Source organism: Eublepharis macularius, chromosome 2 (assembly GCF_028583425.1).
Source record: "Eublepharis macularius isolate TG4126 chromosome 2, MPM_Emac_v1.0, whole genome shotgun sequence".
NCBI classification, from domain to species: Eukaryota; Metazoa; Chordata; class Lepidosauria; order Squamata; family Eublepharidae; genus Eublepharis; species Eublepharis macularius.
In genome coordinates this window covers 63,160,281-63,173,834 of record NC_072791.1, presented here as the reverse complement: position 1 = coordinate 63,173,834, position 13,554 = coordinate 63,160,281, and the positions used below count along the sequence as shown (strand labels likewise).

The following is a 13,554-nucleotide window of genomic DNA, read 5'->3' as shown; positions in this document are numbered from 1 at the left end:
GGGGCGAAATCCTCTCAGTGCAAAGCGTGAGAGCACTCCTGTGGCCTGCACAATGACATCACTCCCAGAAGTGACATCATCACACCATGCTGGGAGCGTGGTGGCAGAAAGTGGAGGCTGGGACTCCCACCAGGGAACTGGCAGCAGTCCTAGCTGAAACAATCAAACGTGCCCTTTTGTACCGTTCATTTTAAAAGGAAATTGATAATATATATTGCCCCAATCATATCCAAGTATTCAGGAAGATCTGACAATTTTTATACTTTTCTCCTTGTTGATCATTTTGACAAAAGCACCCTTAAGGTAGCAAATTTTTGTACCTTGGCATGCTTAACAAGGAAGTAGAAATACTTTGAATTTAACCTATCATTCAGGATGTTTACAGTTTGCAAATTACTTGACACAGCTTCTTAATCATCTTATGACACTGCTTAGAAATATGATAATATATATTACCTTACAGGTCAAGTGCTTTTGCAACAACACAAGATTGTCACGTTTTAGAACACAGTACCTCACTTCAATAAATCATCTCATTTCATGAATGATTAGCCTGCTTCCAAAAATGTCTATAAAATCTTAAGAGTAGAATGCTGTAATCCCGTACCCATTTACCTAAAGTGCACATTCCGAGTTCGTGCAACAGCATTAGGATGACTAATTAGGAGGGGGGGGGATGAAGTGATGTGACATTTGGCAGCCAGTTTTTATTAAAGCCAATAGAGTGGAAACAGGGACGGGCCCTTTGCATAGACAAAGAGGTCGTGCACCTGAGGTGACCGCGTGGTAGTAAGTTCACAGGAAAAGGATTTAAAGGAAACCGAAGCAGCTGTTTCCGAGATATTCAGTTTAATACGCCTGCGATGGTTGAAATGGACTCAGTTCCTATGAATACTTGAGTACTTAAAGCAACTGGATGCGAAAATTTACATGACGATCGTTTGCCCGTGAGATAAACTACAAAAGAGGACATAGTATTACAGGAAGACCTGAGGTATTACGAGAATGGAGACATGGCTGAGGAGCAGGCTGAGAGGAGAATGAGGCGGACTGGCTGACCGAGGTAATTACGAGCTAGTCTGGCTTCAGGATTGCCAAACACTCGCACCCTCCCGTTTCCGACTCTGTTCCTCGCTCCCTCCAGAACTTCCCGCAGTCCCGGAGAGCGAGACACCGGCTTGCTAGGAAAGGGTGATTCCCCCTTCGCCGCTGCGAGTTCGGCAGGAAGGTGGACCTGACGAAGACCCCCGCTCACACACGCCGCGCTTTCTTGCCGGCGGCGGGCGAGCCTCAGGGGCGGAGACTGGGGCCATCGGGTGCACGCGCGGGCGCTTGGAGAGGAGGAGGCGAGGGCGGGAAGAACGAGAGCGCGCCCCCGTGCCGCACCCGCTCGCCGGGCTCTCCAGTCCCGGCATGCAGCGCGGCGGAGTTTGAATGGCGCTGGCTATGCTGAGTGGGCCCCGGCGCTAGGACTCCACCGCCGCCCAATCCGGCCGCTTGCATTTGAGGCCGGGCCAGCAGCAGGCACGGTAGCGGCGCTGGACCATGAGCGGCAGCAGGTGAGCGAGCGCCGGGCCGCGGGGCTTTTTTCCACTTGTTGTCTGGTGGCTAGGCCTCCCCATTCCCGTGGTGTTGTTTTCCCCCAAACTCTTCGCCTGTACAAACTGGAGTCAGATTCTGCTTGAGTCGCTAGTTGGGGAGGGAAAGGAAAGGGGGGGGCTCTTCCTTGCCCTGCGGTTCCTTCTCTTTCCTGAGGCGTCCCTGGGTGTGGGGGCCCGCACTGCTTGCTGTTCCTGTTGGGAGGAGTTCTCATGGGCGGGGATGGAGTTGGCTAGTCTCTACCTGTCTAGTACTTGCTGGGAAGGCTGCACCTGTGTCGGAACAGGATGGTATCCCCAGCGAGTACTCTCTGTGAAAATAGTACAACTTTAAATCAAACGCACCACCCCAAGGATTAAAACACTCTTGAGATGCTGAAGTATGTTGGACGGTACTTTTTCTTAATAAGCTCTTTTTCTGTGCGTCTGGAAAAAACGCATTAACACGAAATGTTTTAATAAGGAATTATCTTAGAAAAGTTTCTACTTAAACAGTGTTGCTCAGAATTATGGGATCATACAGAAAAAGCCTGGTAGTCGTTGTCTTGTTTGGGGTGAGTCTCTCTCCCCCTCCCCCCTCCTATCTTAACAGGGAATGAAAACATCGGTAGTAGTATGTGTAGAGGGGGACCTCCCCTCTTTGTGGTTTGTGGTGTTTCTGAATGCCTCATCTCTGTAAGGAAAGTTAAATGTTTAACAGGTTGTTTACTGACTTATATTTATTGGGTGCTGTTACAAATACAAAAAGCAAAATGCTTGCTTACTTGGGGTTTTTTTTTGAAGAAATGACTAGATAATTTTTAAGAGGAGGTGGGTCTGTAAAACCGAATAATAGCTAAACTGGGCATCTTCAGTAGATTCCAAGTTCCTGTTAGTTCAGTAAATGTTAAATGAGGTGGAGCCATTTAAAGCACAGGAAAAGATTGGTATTAATAATTAAAGCATAACCTATGAAGTAATGGTATGTTTAGAAGTAGCATTTGATGTTCTGTTCATCTTTGAAATTCTGTTCATCTTTGAAATTCTATTCATCTTTTAAAATTTAGGATTTTTCATTATTTTACTTAAATGCAACCAAAATAGAGCTATAAGAGACTTATGCAAGTTCTGATATGTAGGCATAGGTTCTTGACAAACGGGAAGCCTTATGAGAGCTACCTTGTTCATTGAGGTCCACCATCCCATACATCATGTTAGAGGGTGTGAATGAAGCTGGTCAGTTGGAGTATTCCATCACATCCTAATTTTAAGTGTTTGGGGTTCTGAGTTCTGTGGGATTCCCTTGTGGTCTAGTTATGCTTGACTGTAGGTTTGTCAGTAACCCCAGCTGGTCTGCGGAGAGTAACAGTTGCCAGGTGGGCAGTTGGACGAATCCTGGTTTGGCCTTCTAAAGAGAGGAGATAATCCAACTCCCAAAGACAGCTTCTGACTATAAGTCAAAACGAACCCCTTGACTTGTGCCTGAGATACTCTGTTAGCCACTGGAGATCATTTAGTACTGGAGTAATATGGTGGAAACAGCTTGATCAATTTAATAATAATATTATATTCTGAATCTGCTGAAGTTTCTGAACAATTTTCAAGGGCAGCCCTATAGTTCAAATGTAGCTGGGCAAAGACTATAACTGCTATACTGGTATAAGCCAATGAAAGACCTTTCATGCAAAATAGGCTACCTGAGTGTTCAGAATAAGGGACAGTGTTGGCTGTGTTCCTAGAATGCAACTTACTATTAATAAGAAGCAGGGCAATGTTATCCAGTGTATGGCAAATACAGTCCCCTTGAATTGAACCGTTGAGCAGCAAAATTGCCATCTTATCTACAGTGAATTCCTTTTCTAATTGATTGGCAGCTACAAATACCTATTCACCTCATCAGCTTTATTCTCCTGACCTGGACAGAAAATGAGAGAAAATGAGAGTATCTTGGCATCACTGTATTTATGACACTTTACCTTGTGGGTTCACTTAGATACTAAAAATATTGTCTCTAAGTAGAACACTTGCAAAAGAACCGTGGCATCGCACAGTAGTCTTTCAGAACCACCTTCTGGGAGCTATTTGTTTTGTAGGTTTGGAAACATGTGCCCTGATCCAGACAAATAAACCAGAAGAATATCATGGTTGATACTACTGAAAGCTTCTGAGAGATCTAGGACATTCCCCCAGTCGTTCAAGCCCCTTTGGGGCTACCGAGTCTGTTTCATGGCCAACTGAGCCACAAGCCAGGTTTAAATACATCTAGATGATTAGAGTCTTCCAACAGGACCTAAACAGAGCAGCCACCATAAGCTTTAAGTACCTTGTCCAAAACGGAGCTGATAATAGTTATCACAGCCATCTGACTCCAAGAAAGGTTATTGAAGGAGATGTCTCACAGTAGTCTCCTACAAAGTGGCCAAAAGTGCTCCCTCATGTAATTAGCCGTTTATCTCCTCTAGGGCCCATCCCCACTCAGGTAAGGTATTATCAACTGGTAAGGTGCAGATTGAGGTATCATGTATGGTTGGCCGTATCTCTCCAAGCTCTCTATTGATTCCTAAGGCTGCAATAAATAAGTCATCCAAGCAAATGGTATTCTTGGAACAAGTTTTACTTGAACTGCCTGTGAACTCTAACTGGGGAGAAAGGGAAAGCCTTACTCATTGATTCCAAGACCCTGTTTTGTTGGGAAATATTTTCTGGAAGGTTCTGCATTCTTCCACCTTTGTGGTCGTATAGCCTAATTTTATGTATCCAATGCAGTATAGCAGTTTAAGCTTCACTAGTGAACCTCCCTATATGATCTTGGATCAGTCACAGTCTGTCAGCCTAACCTAGTTCACAGGTTGTTGTGATGCTAAAATTGAGGAAGAATGGACTCATATATGCCGCCCTGAACTACTTGGAGGACAGGTAGGGTAAAATTAAATCCCTGAGAAGTGTGCTTAATATTGCATCCTTAAATGGCAAACCACCCCTTGAAAAGTCTGCCAAGAAAACGCCGTGATGCAATGTCCCCCATGGGTCAGTAATGACTCGGTGCTTGCGCAGGGGACTACCTTTACCTTTTAAAACTAGATAATGGAGGTTGTGTGCAAGCTAAATAGTGGCACTGTACAAAAAAAAAGGTTAATAGTGGATGATTTCTGGAAAAGTGGGAATTTGGAACAAAAGGAAGAAGAGGACCTGAAAATGCACGCGGAGTATTGGGGGTGGGTGGGTGGGTTGTATGTATGTAATAAGGTAAGTGAGTGGAGCAGAGGTTAAGTAGTTGCCCTCTAGCACTTTATTTGCAAGGCTGACTGAATGTCAGGTGCTAAAATATTCTAACATAGTTTTAAAAGATTGAGGGACAAATTATAACCAGTTTATTTTACAGCTGGCTTGGTTGAATCTGTTTCACATTGCTGTAGTACAGCTATGTCTTCTGAGTCTTACCAGTTACCCAAACTAAAAATTACAGTTTGCAATATTGCATTCTCTCCAGGAGTGTATGGATCCAGGATTATTTTAACCCTAATTTATAAAGAAAGTACAGGTAGGTATGGTGATCTGCTTTTAAAAATCCAGAAGCAACCATAGGGAGTGAACTCTTAATTGGTCTTAATAAAGGTATTGTCCTACTGTTATGTGTTAATCCTAATACTCTGTTTTATGCTGGTACTTCCTCACATCTCCAAGGAGCTCTGGGCAGTGTACATGGGGGAGGGGTGGGGGGGTCGGGCCTAGGTTTCATCACTTTATCCTCGCAACAGCACTGGTCTGAGAGAAGCAGTGCATTCCAGTTTTCTTCAGACACGGTAGGAACATCACTCACTTTAAATTATTTTTCACAACATTCTTGGGTTCTCTACTTGGAGTGTGCAGAGATTGTTCAATTTAATAGTTTAAATTCAATTACTAGAACTAATTCTCAGTGTATCACAGCACAGAGGATTTGTTGTTTTTATGGTAAGAGGGTAATAAAATTTCATCATTCCTTTCTTTATTAGTCTGTTGAAGGTCTTTTGATCCATGATGGCACACTGAGCTTGTTGATGAAGGTTTTTTAGAAAGTACTTACCACAGAATAAAAACCTCTGTTGAAAATATCAATATAGCCATAATTTCTCCGTCACATAGATCTTATATTTGGTTGGACGAATCGGAAATGCACATAGAATATTACTGTTTCCATCTGCTTCCAGTCCTTTAAATTTTTACTGTTTTCCCTTCTTATTTCAGGACTAGTTTTTAGTCTATAAATGTCTTCTGCAAAGCCGTTTCCAGATAGCACTTCTGTTTTACCCTCTAAGGCAGCTTGCTAAATAGTCAAACTTGAGACATTGTCCATACTGGAAGCTGCTGATAAGGTTGAGAAATACTGTCTTCATGTGATCCGTAGCTTCACATGGTTTTGGACGACATATCTTCAGACTGCAGGTGGAGGTTACATGTTTAAACACACATACACCCACTTTGTAGTCTGGGTGGGGGGAAAAAAACTAGAATGTATAAAGCTTCATTATGCAAGATCCACTATTTTTACCTACTTTCCAAAAGTTGCCGTCATTCTCCTGAACTTCCCTCCTGTGTGGTGTTAGCACAGGGGACCTGCATACTTCTACCAGTCAGGAAAGAAAATAGTAAACAGGGCCTTAGATCCCTGATGACAGGAAAAGAGGAAGCTGCCGGAACACAAAAAGTGTCTAAGGGAACAAGCTGCTCTATAGGGAGTGTTTTCAGAATAGTTTGCTGAAGTCTTTTCTCTCAAGATAGATTACTTCTGAAAGTGTGTAAGAATTGATCTTGTTGGATCCATTTCTTTAAAAAAAAGTCTGCCTCTCGGTCAAGTCTCTATAATGGGGTAAAAATTAACATATTCTCTATAAAAAAACTTAACTGTAATATGTTGGCCTTGTGTTCGCAAGAAAGTAAAGCCAGCTTGTAAATACGTAGGCTTGGATTCTATGGCATTGTTTCCTCTCCACTGTTCTCTGACCACTGCAGAAGCTTTATTCTGCTGTGAATTTCACTTCCATAGCTGTTAACATTTCAGCCAATGTTATTGAACCATAGTTCCCCTAATACCCATCCCCACCAATCAATCCAGAAGGATACTTTGATCAGTAGTATCCAAAGCTACTGGGATGTCCAGGATAATCAACCAGACTTGTATTCACTTTATTTTTTCTGATGAAGAGCATCAGCTAAGATGATCAAGGCAGCTCCTGTCTGATAAGAAACCTTGAAACCAGATTAAAACGGATGCAGATAATCCAGACTTGACACATCCTGGGCACCATGGCACCTAGAATTTTTGTTGTGGCACCTAGTATTTTCACCAGTCATTTATTGTAAGTGCCCCTTGGTGACACTCAGAAGTGCAAAGCTTTTTAAGGTGATGGCTAGAAGTTAGCTTTTTGTTTTAAAGACAACCAAGGTTACCCTATATGCTGTAACATATTTGTTATCGTTTTAAAAGAAATGAGAAGAAACTTTGAAGAGTTTAGGATTAAGTTTTGTGGTAGCAGTAATGAGAAAGTATGGTCATTAAAATATAAAACCTTAAAGGTGGAAAAATAAAAATTTTTGGGATGGCTCATACAGCTGAAGAAAATTTGTCAAGACCTAAGATAATCAGTTTCCTCTGAAGTATCATAAAGATGCATAGCCACCACTTGTGGTTCTTCCCTATTAATAAACCCAGTTGTCATGTATATTATTTATTTTTAAAGGCCCATCATACTGGTTCCTGTTAAGGACTCGAGGAGGTTCACTGTTTCTTAACAAGAGATAAAAATAAACTTTCCTATGAAGGAATATGGGCAGAGAGTCATACCAGATATGCATTTAAAATGTTCTGTCTTGCATTAACTTCTTAGTTCTTGTAAAGAAGAAGATCATGACCTCCTTCAGTGCATTTTTCTACTGTGATGTAGCCATCCTTGAAATAGCTTATCGTGCCCAAGCTGTAGCTGTTTCTAAGGACCTATATGAAGGTATATTTAGTAAGAACTGCTAAGTAGAGTACAGTTGATGCCAGGGTTGATTTAGGGAAAGGAGGTCTTGCAAGTATCTTGGTCTCAGGATGTTGAGGGCTTTAAAGGTAAACACTACCACATTGAATCAGGCCTGGAAACAAACTGGATGCTCCAGAACAAAGTTGATCAAATTGGCCAGTCTCTGCAGTTTGCATTAGTTGACTTTCAAGGGCAGCCTACGCAGAGCACGATACAGTAGTATAACCCTGAAGTTACAATGGATCAGTGTGGTCAGGTCAGTTGAGTCCAGACTGTGCTAGATACAGATGGAAAAGGCATTCTTTGCCACTGTACTAATTTTTTCAGTCAGCATAGCTGGATCAAGGAATGTCCCTGCACCCTTTACTGAGGATTGCCTGAACCAATCCAAGTCCATCCCAAGTGGGATGCACAGTCCTAGAGCATACCCTTTGCCATCCAGCATAACATCCATCTTATCTCAGTTCAGTCTTAGCCTGTTGCTTCTCAGCCACCTAATCGGCATCTCAAAACAACAACCCAGGAGGGGGACAACATCTTCTGGTGGCTTTTCTAAAGAAATTCAGAGTTGCGTGTCATCAACATAGGGACCACATTTCTAAATCTCTTGATCCTATTAAGCAGCTAGACAAAAATATTGAAGAGCATTAGGGGTAATCCTGATCCTTGTGGGATCCCACATGACAAATTCCACTCATCTTATTCAGTATCATTCATAATTGTCCTCTGTTTATGCTATGTTAGAGTCTGAAATCATTCAGAAACCAATCTTCATACGCCCATCTTCAGCTGTAAGCATCTTAATGAGATCACATGTTCAGCGGTATCAAAAGTCTCAGATAAATCAAGCAAGATCAGGAGTGATGCTTTCCCTTCATCCATTTGTAGCAGATCATCCACCAGAGCATTTAAAGCCATCTTCACCCCATAGATAGGCCTGCAGCCAGATTGAAGTGTCAGAGGTGGACACTGGCAAGGCAATTGGATGGCGTTATGGTGGCTGTACCATGCTGTTGTGGAAGAATTGCATATCACTTTTTAGTTAGTTAGTTGCTTGGTTTATACCTCATCTTTTCACCCAGTGGGGACCAAAAGTGGCTTACCTTATTTTATGCTCTATTTTATCATCACAACAACCCGGTGAGGTAAGCTAGACTGAGTGTGTTTGACTGGCCCAAGATCACCCATTGAGTTACCATAGCAAAGTGGCAATTTGAACCTGGGTTTCTCAGACCAACACTAATGACTACACCACACTGGTGCTTTTTAAAAGTTATTAAGGCAAATGTGATTTTCACTATGGCTATATTAATACATCATGTATTTTGACTTTCTTCGATAAGAATAAATCCTCACTCTCCCTTCCTCCTATCCTTGTGTCACAAGTTTGTAAACTTTCTGGTTGGTACAAACTGCAATGTTGTGACATCTAACTCTAGCCCTTTAATAACATGTTTGATGCAAACTAGGAAGTCCTTTGTCTTGGTACACAAGAGAAGGGTCATGTGAGAATTTGGTAACTTGTTCTTTATCATTTGTGATGTGTATATGCAATTTATGTAAGGGCCAAATGACACATTACATTTTTTGATGAGTTGGGTCCAGGGAACCTATACCTGGCTTGCTTCCCTTGCAATCACTGAGCAGCTACAGCTCCCAAGGATAGGCAAATTACTCCCCCCCCCCCCGCCATTTTTGCTTGAGAAGACAACACAGGGAGGATCCCATTCCCCTGTGCCGTTGTCCCTCGCCCAGTCAGGCTCCATGGGACTTTAAAAATGCTTTTTTTCTACATTGTGTTTGCTACTTGTGCCAACTGTAAACAAGTAAGTGGTTTTAGGGTTGTATCCCAGAGAGCTAATTTAAGATGGTCATGAGGCTCTTCAGTCATGTAATACCTGATGATTTCAGCTGAGCTAAATAGCTTGACTAGACAACTTTTAATTTGTTAAATAAGATGCCTAGTACTTTTGTCCTAGTAGTGGCAGATTGAGCAGTTTTATATCATTTTTGGTTACCCCTTGTATAATGGTATCATATGAAGCTTGCTATATCCTGACAATCACTGTTAACAATAGAATGTGAAATTTTATCAGAAATTTGTGGCAAAACATGTTAATATTTAAAAATGAATGCAGGGAGACTCTAATATCAGATGCAAACTTGAAATCAGCCTTGAAGCATAGGTGAGATTGAGGGGGAGAGATCGCTGAATCCAACCATATTTCCCCTCCTTACTGCAGTCCCTGTCCTACATGACTTTGTTCATGCAGGTCTCATGATTCTCTGTATAGCCCTCTTGGGGTCATAAGAGAACCCCTCTTCACTTTTTCCAACAGCAGAAAAAGTAGCTGTATCCAACCTATAAAATAGTTATAGTTACATTTCCTTGATAGGGGAGCAAATTGCAGCAATAGTTTTATAAACAAAGGATCAAGGGTTTATAATTTTACTTGCTTTAGAATATAAAATGCACAGCCATTACACTGGAATAATGAGATTTCATTCATTGTACACTCTTAGGATGCCTAACTATTGACGATTGCTAAGTGCACCCTTAATATACATTGAAGATGTAAGAGACAGCAAAATTGGTGAAACATCTTGGAAGTACTTAAGGCTCAAGATGCAGTTGTCTTCACTAAAATAGATGAACTTGTAAATAATTCCATGAATGTGGTATTGTTTAAAAATGGAAGGGTAATAAAATATTCAGTTGGTTCTTTTAACTGAATATAATTGGGAAGTTAAGTACACACTTAATATGCCATTCCAAAATGATAGGCTATATAGCATTGTGATGTTTGTTTAGAAATTTTTTGTATCACCTCTCCAAGGCAGCATACAAAGAAAAATAATTAAAACAAGTTATTAAAATCCAGCATTACAAACATAGACCATAAAAACAGATCACTGACAGCTTAAAATAAATTTTCAAGACTAAAATATTAAAAGATCAAATGGTTAATGAAAAGCATGAGTGAACAGAAACGTTTGGGCCAGGCACCTAAAAAAAAGCAACATGGGCACTGGGCAAGCCTCAAGTGAAAAAGGGCATTCCATAACCCAAGTGCCATTACTAAAGAAGCTCTGCCTGTGGTTGCCACCCACCTCACCTCTAAAGGCATAGGCACAGAAAGCAACAGGGCTTGTTAGGCAGACCTTAACTGGTGAGCTGGACAATATGGCAGGAGGCAGTCCTTCAGGAATCCTTACCCCCAAGCCATCGCTAGGAAAGAACTGGCCATTTGAATTGTGCTTGGAAAGAAATGGGCAACCAATGCAGACCTTTCAGTACTGGGGTGATTTGATCCCTGTATCCTGCCCCTGATAATAGCCTGGCCCCTGCATTTTGGATGAGCTGAAGTACCAGACCATTTTTAAAGGCAGTCCCACATAAAGCATGTTACAATAATCTGACCTGGATATAGTCAGCACATAGGTCGCTGTTATTGTTGAACATATATAGTGAGACTGCAGAGCCTGCATTCTAGATTAGTTTGTACTTTTGTCGGTATTGTGGTTGGACAATGATATTGTTGATTTGGCCTGGATTCCTGCCTTCCCATTTTCTGAATGGAAGTGAGGGGAGCTTAAAGTTATTTTGTAGAAACCAATGACAGAGGGTAGAAAAGCATTCCATGAATAATATAACCGCAAATTTCCTGTTACATTTTTGTTGGGGGAATTTTTATAATTACATTGTTGCATAAAATTAGTAAGTTTTACCTAAAGTATAGTCATTGCTAATTCATTGAAAGCAATCAAGCTCATATTTGACATGGCTTAACTCGTCTGTTTAAATGTGATGCTAATGACACAACTAACTTTAATTGCCAAGAAGCCTCAGACTATTAATTGCTGGCAAAACTTATCTATGGATTTTATGTTAGAAAGTAGAGAGCATGTTAATATTTGTTTTTTAGTTTTCTATTTGCTTTGTAAACTATCCAGAGTATCCTTGTTGAGTAGAAATGTATGATAGAAATTTTCAAATAAAAATTTCTACTGAAATCTAGAAAATGGAGAAACTTGAGATTTTTACATGGGACTGAATCACTGGTAGGGAAACTCATTTTCATATTGGGCGAAGTATCCCAAGGGCATTGAATTGCCAACAAATAATGGGTGTGCATTTTTGTACACTTCTAGTTATGGTGCTTCTCTGGATTTCTGCCAATATGCTAATGATAAATCATGGTTTTAGTAGATAATGGCAAATCTTAAAGACTTTCAAAAATGTCAATGTTTAAAAGTATGTGTTAACTTTTATTTGTCTTGGAAACAGGGATTTTGAAGATTATGGCATCTGAAGCCCAAAATGTTAGAAAACAAAACCTATTGTGTCTTGAAGACCATCATCCTGTTGATCTCCCTAGAAAAAGGAGCTCTCGTTTCATTAATGAGAACATGAAGGAGGTAAGTTTATTTAGGTGCTTTTATTTATTTACTTCATTTATATGCTAACTTACTCCCCAACGGGGATCCAAAGCAACTTACATTGTTCTTCTCTCCTATGTTTTATCCTCACAGCAACCCTATGAAGTATGTTACGCTTGAGAGTGTATGGCTAGGTCACCCAGCAAACTTCCATGACAGAGCAGGAATTCGGACCTTGGTCCCCCAAATCCTAGCCCAACACTGTAACCATTACACCATGTTTTATTATACAGTCCAGACTTTGATCTAGAATGTATAATTTGTATTTTAGGTTGTACATCAATCTGAATATCAAAGACATCAATCTTGTTCTGCTGTTGATTCAAAGTATTTGTGACTTACCACCTGGACTTGCAAAAAAGTACGCAGTATCCAGTATGATACTGTTACCCAAATAGGTAGTCTTCTGATTAGTTGGGGGAAATTAGCTTATAGGAGACAAAATGAGAGGGGGTAACTGGGATTCTTCACCAGTGTTTACAGGGATTTTTCCCTAAAGAGAACTCTAAAAATAAACCAGCCAAATATTCAGCCGGAAAGGTTTTTATTTAAATGAAATAAAAGAACAAACATACAATCACACACAGAACACATACGAGACTAACTAAAAGGAAATCAGGGCGGAGAGGGGAGAAAGCAGTTTTGGAGAAGGCTGTAATTACTAGTCTTAAAGTTGGAGGTCCATGGAAGCAGCAGTGAAATGACCAGCATTTCATGGAGAGAAGACAAGAAGGCCCAGATGGACTTGGGGGTGCATGTTCAGGTCCCAGATCACTCACTCGCTGGTGGCTAGGGATTCCAGATATAGGGCAAGATGCTCCCTGGTGCAAGCTGATGTTTTTGCCCCCAAAACAATAACTTGATGGCTTTTCTGGAGGTAATGCTTGATGATCCTTTGAGTGCCGAATGGGAAAAGCTACCAGGCCTGGTGAATAGTGTTAGGTGTTGCTTAATTAGGATAAATGGGTGAGGGGAAGTGATGGATGAGATTAGTCAAGAGCTTCTTGGAAGACCCATTGTTGTAAATTATACCACTCTGACTCTTTCTAAAATATTTTTTCAGGCTCTTACCTGGCTGGCATTCATTTTATTTCATTTTAGGCCAGGCAGTGTATTTGAGGAAGGGTGTTTATGGTTTTATATCTGCCCCTCAGTGGAAGGAGGGGTCTCGCTGCTAACAATACTGTTGTGGTTGACTAGCAAAAGCTACTGAGGGCTACAGGTGCTGCTTCTGTTATTTTCAAGAGTTTTAACCCCAACGGTTCGTTTTTTATTTCAGGTTTTTCTACAAGCCTGGCACTTTTTCAGGTATGTAGAAAGATCTGAATAATCTGTTCATAGCTCCAGTCTCTGGTTTTATACATCCACAGATTTGGCCACATTGAGAATTTAATATATTGATATTTCTGTCACTGTTTGAATAGGAAGATGAGAGGTTTTATGATGGAGCAGTTGATGGTGCCATACGGCCTATCACACCAACCTACACAGTAGATGGTTTTAAAAAATGGTCTCAGGTTTCTATTCCTTCA

The 13,554-nt window shown here is 41.0% G+C and overlaps 1 protein-coding gene across 2 annotated transcripts in view; it reads left to right on the top strand.

The window, feature by feature from the left end:
- The first annotated feature begins 1,375 nt into the window (after nt 1-1,375).
- KATNBL1 (katanin regulatory subunit B1 like 1) overlaps nt 1,376-13,554 on the top strand; it is a 31,056-nt gene continuing 18,877 nt past the window's right edge. The window contains exons 1-2 of one of the 2 annotated variants that reach the window (XM_054972086.1): nt 1,376-1,559; nt 11,871-12,001. In XM_054972086.1, the coding sequence (XP_054828061.1) occupies nt 11,885-12,001 (117 nt within the window). In that variant the 5' untranslated portion in view covers nt 1,376-1,559; nt 11,871-11,884. Of the gene's footprint in view, nt 1,560-1,956; nt 1,979-11,870; nt 12,002-13,554 lie in introns of those variants that run through there. The other variant, XM_054972087.1, reaches the window with a different exon arrangement.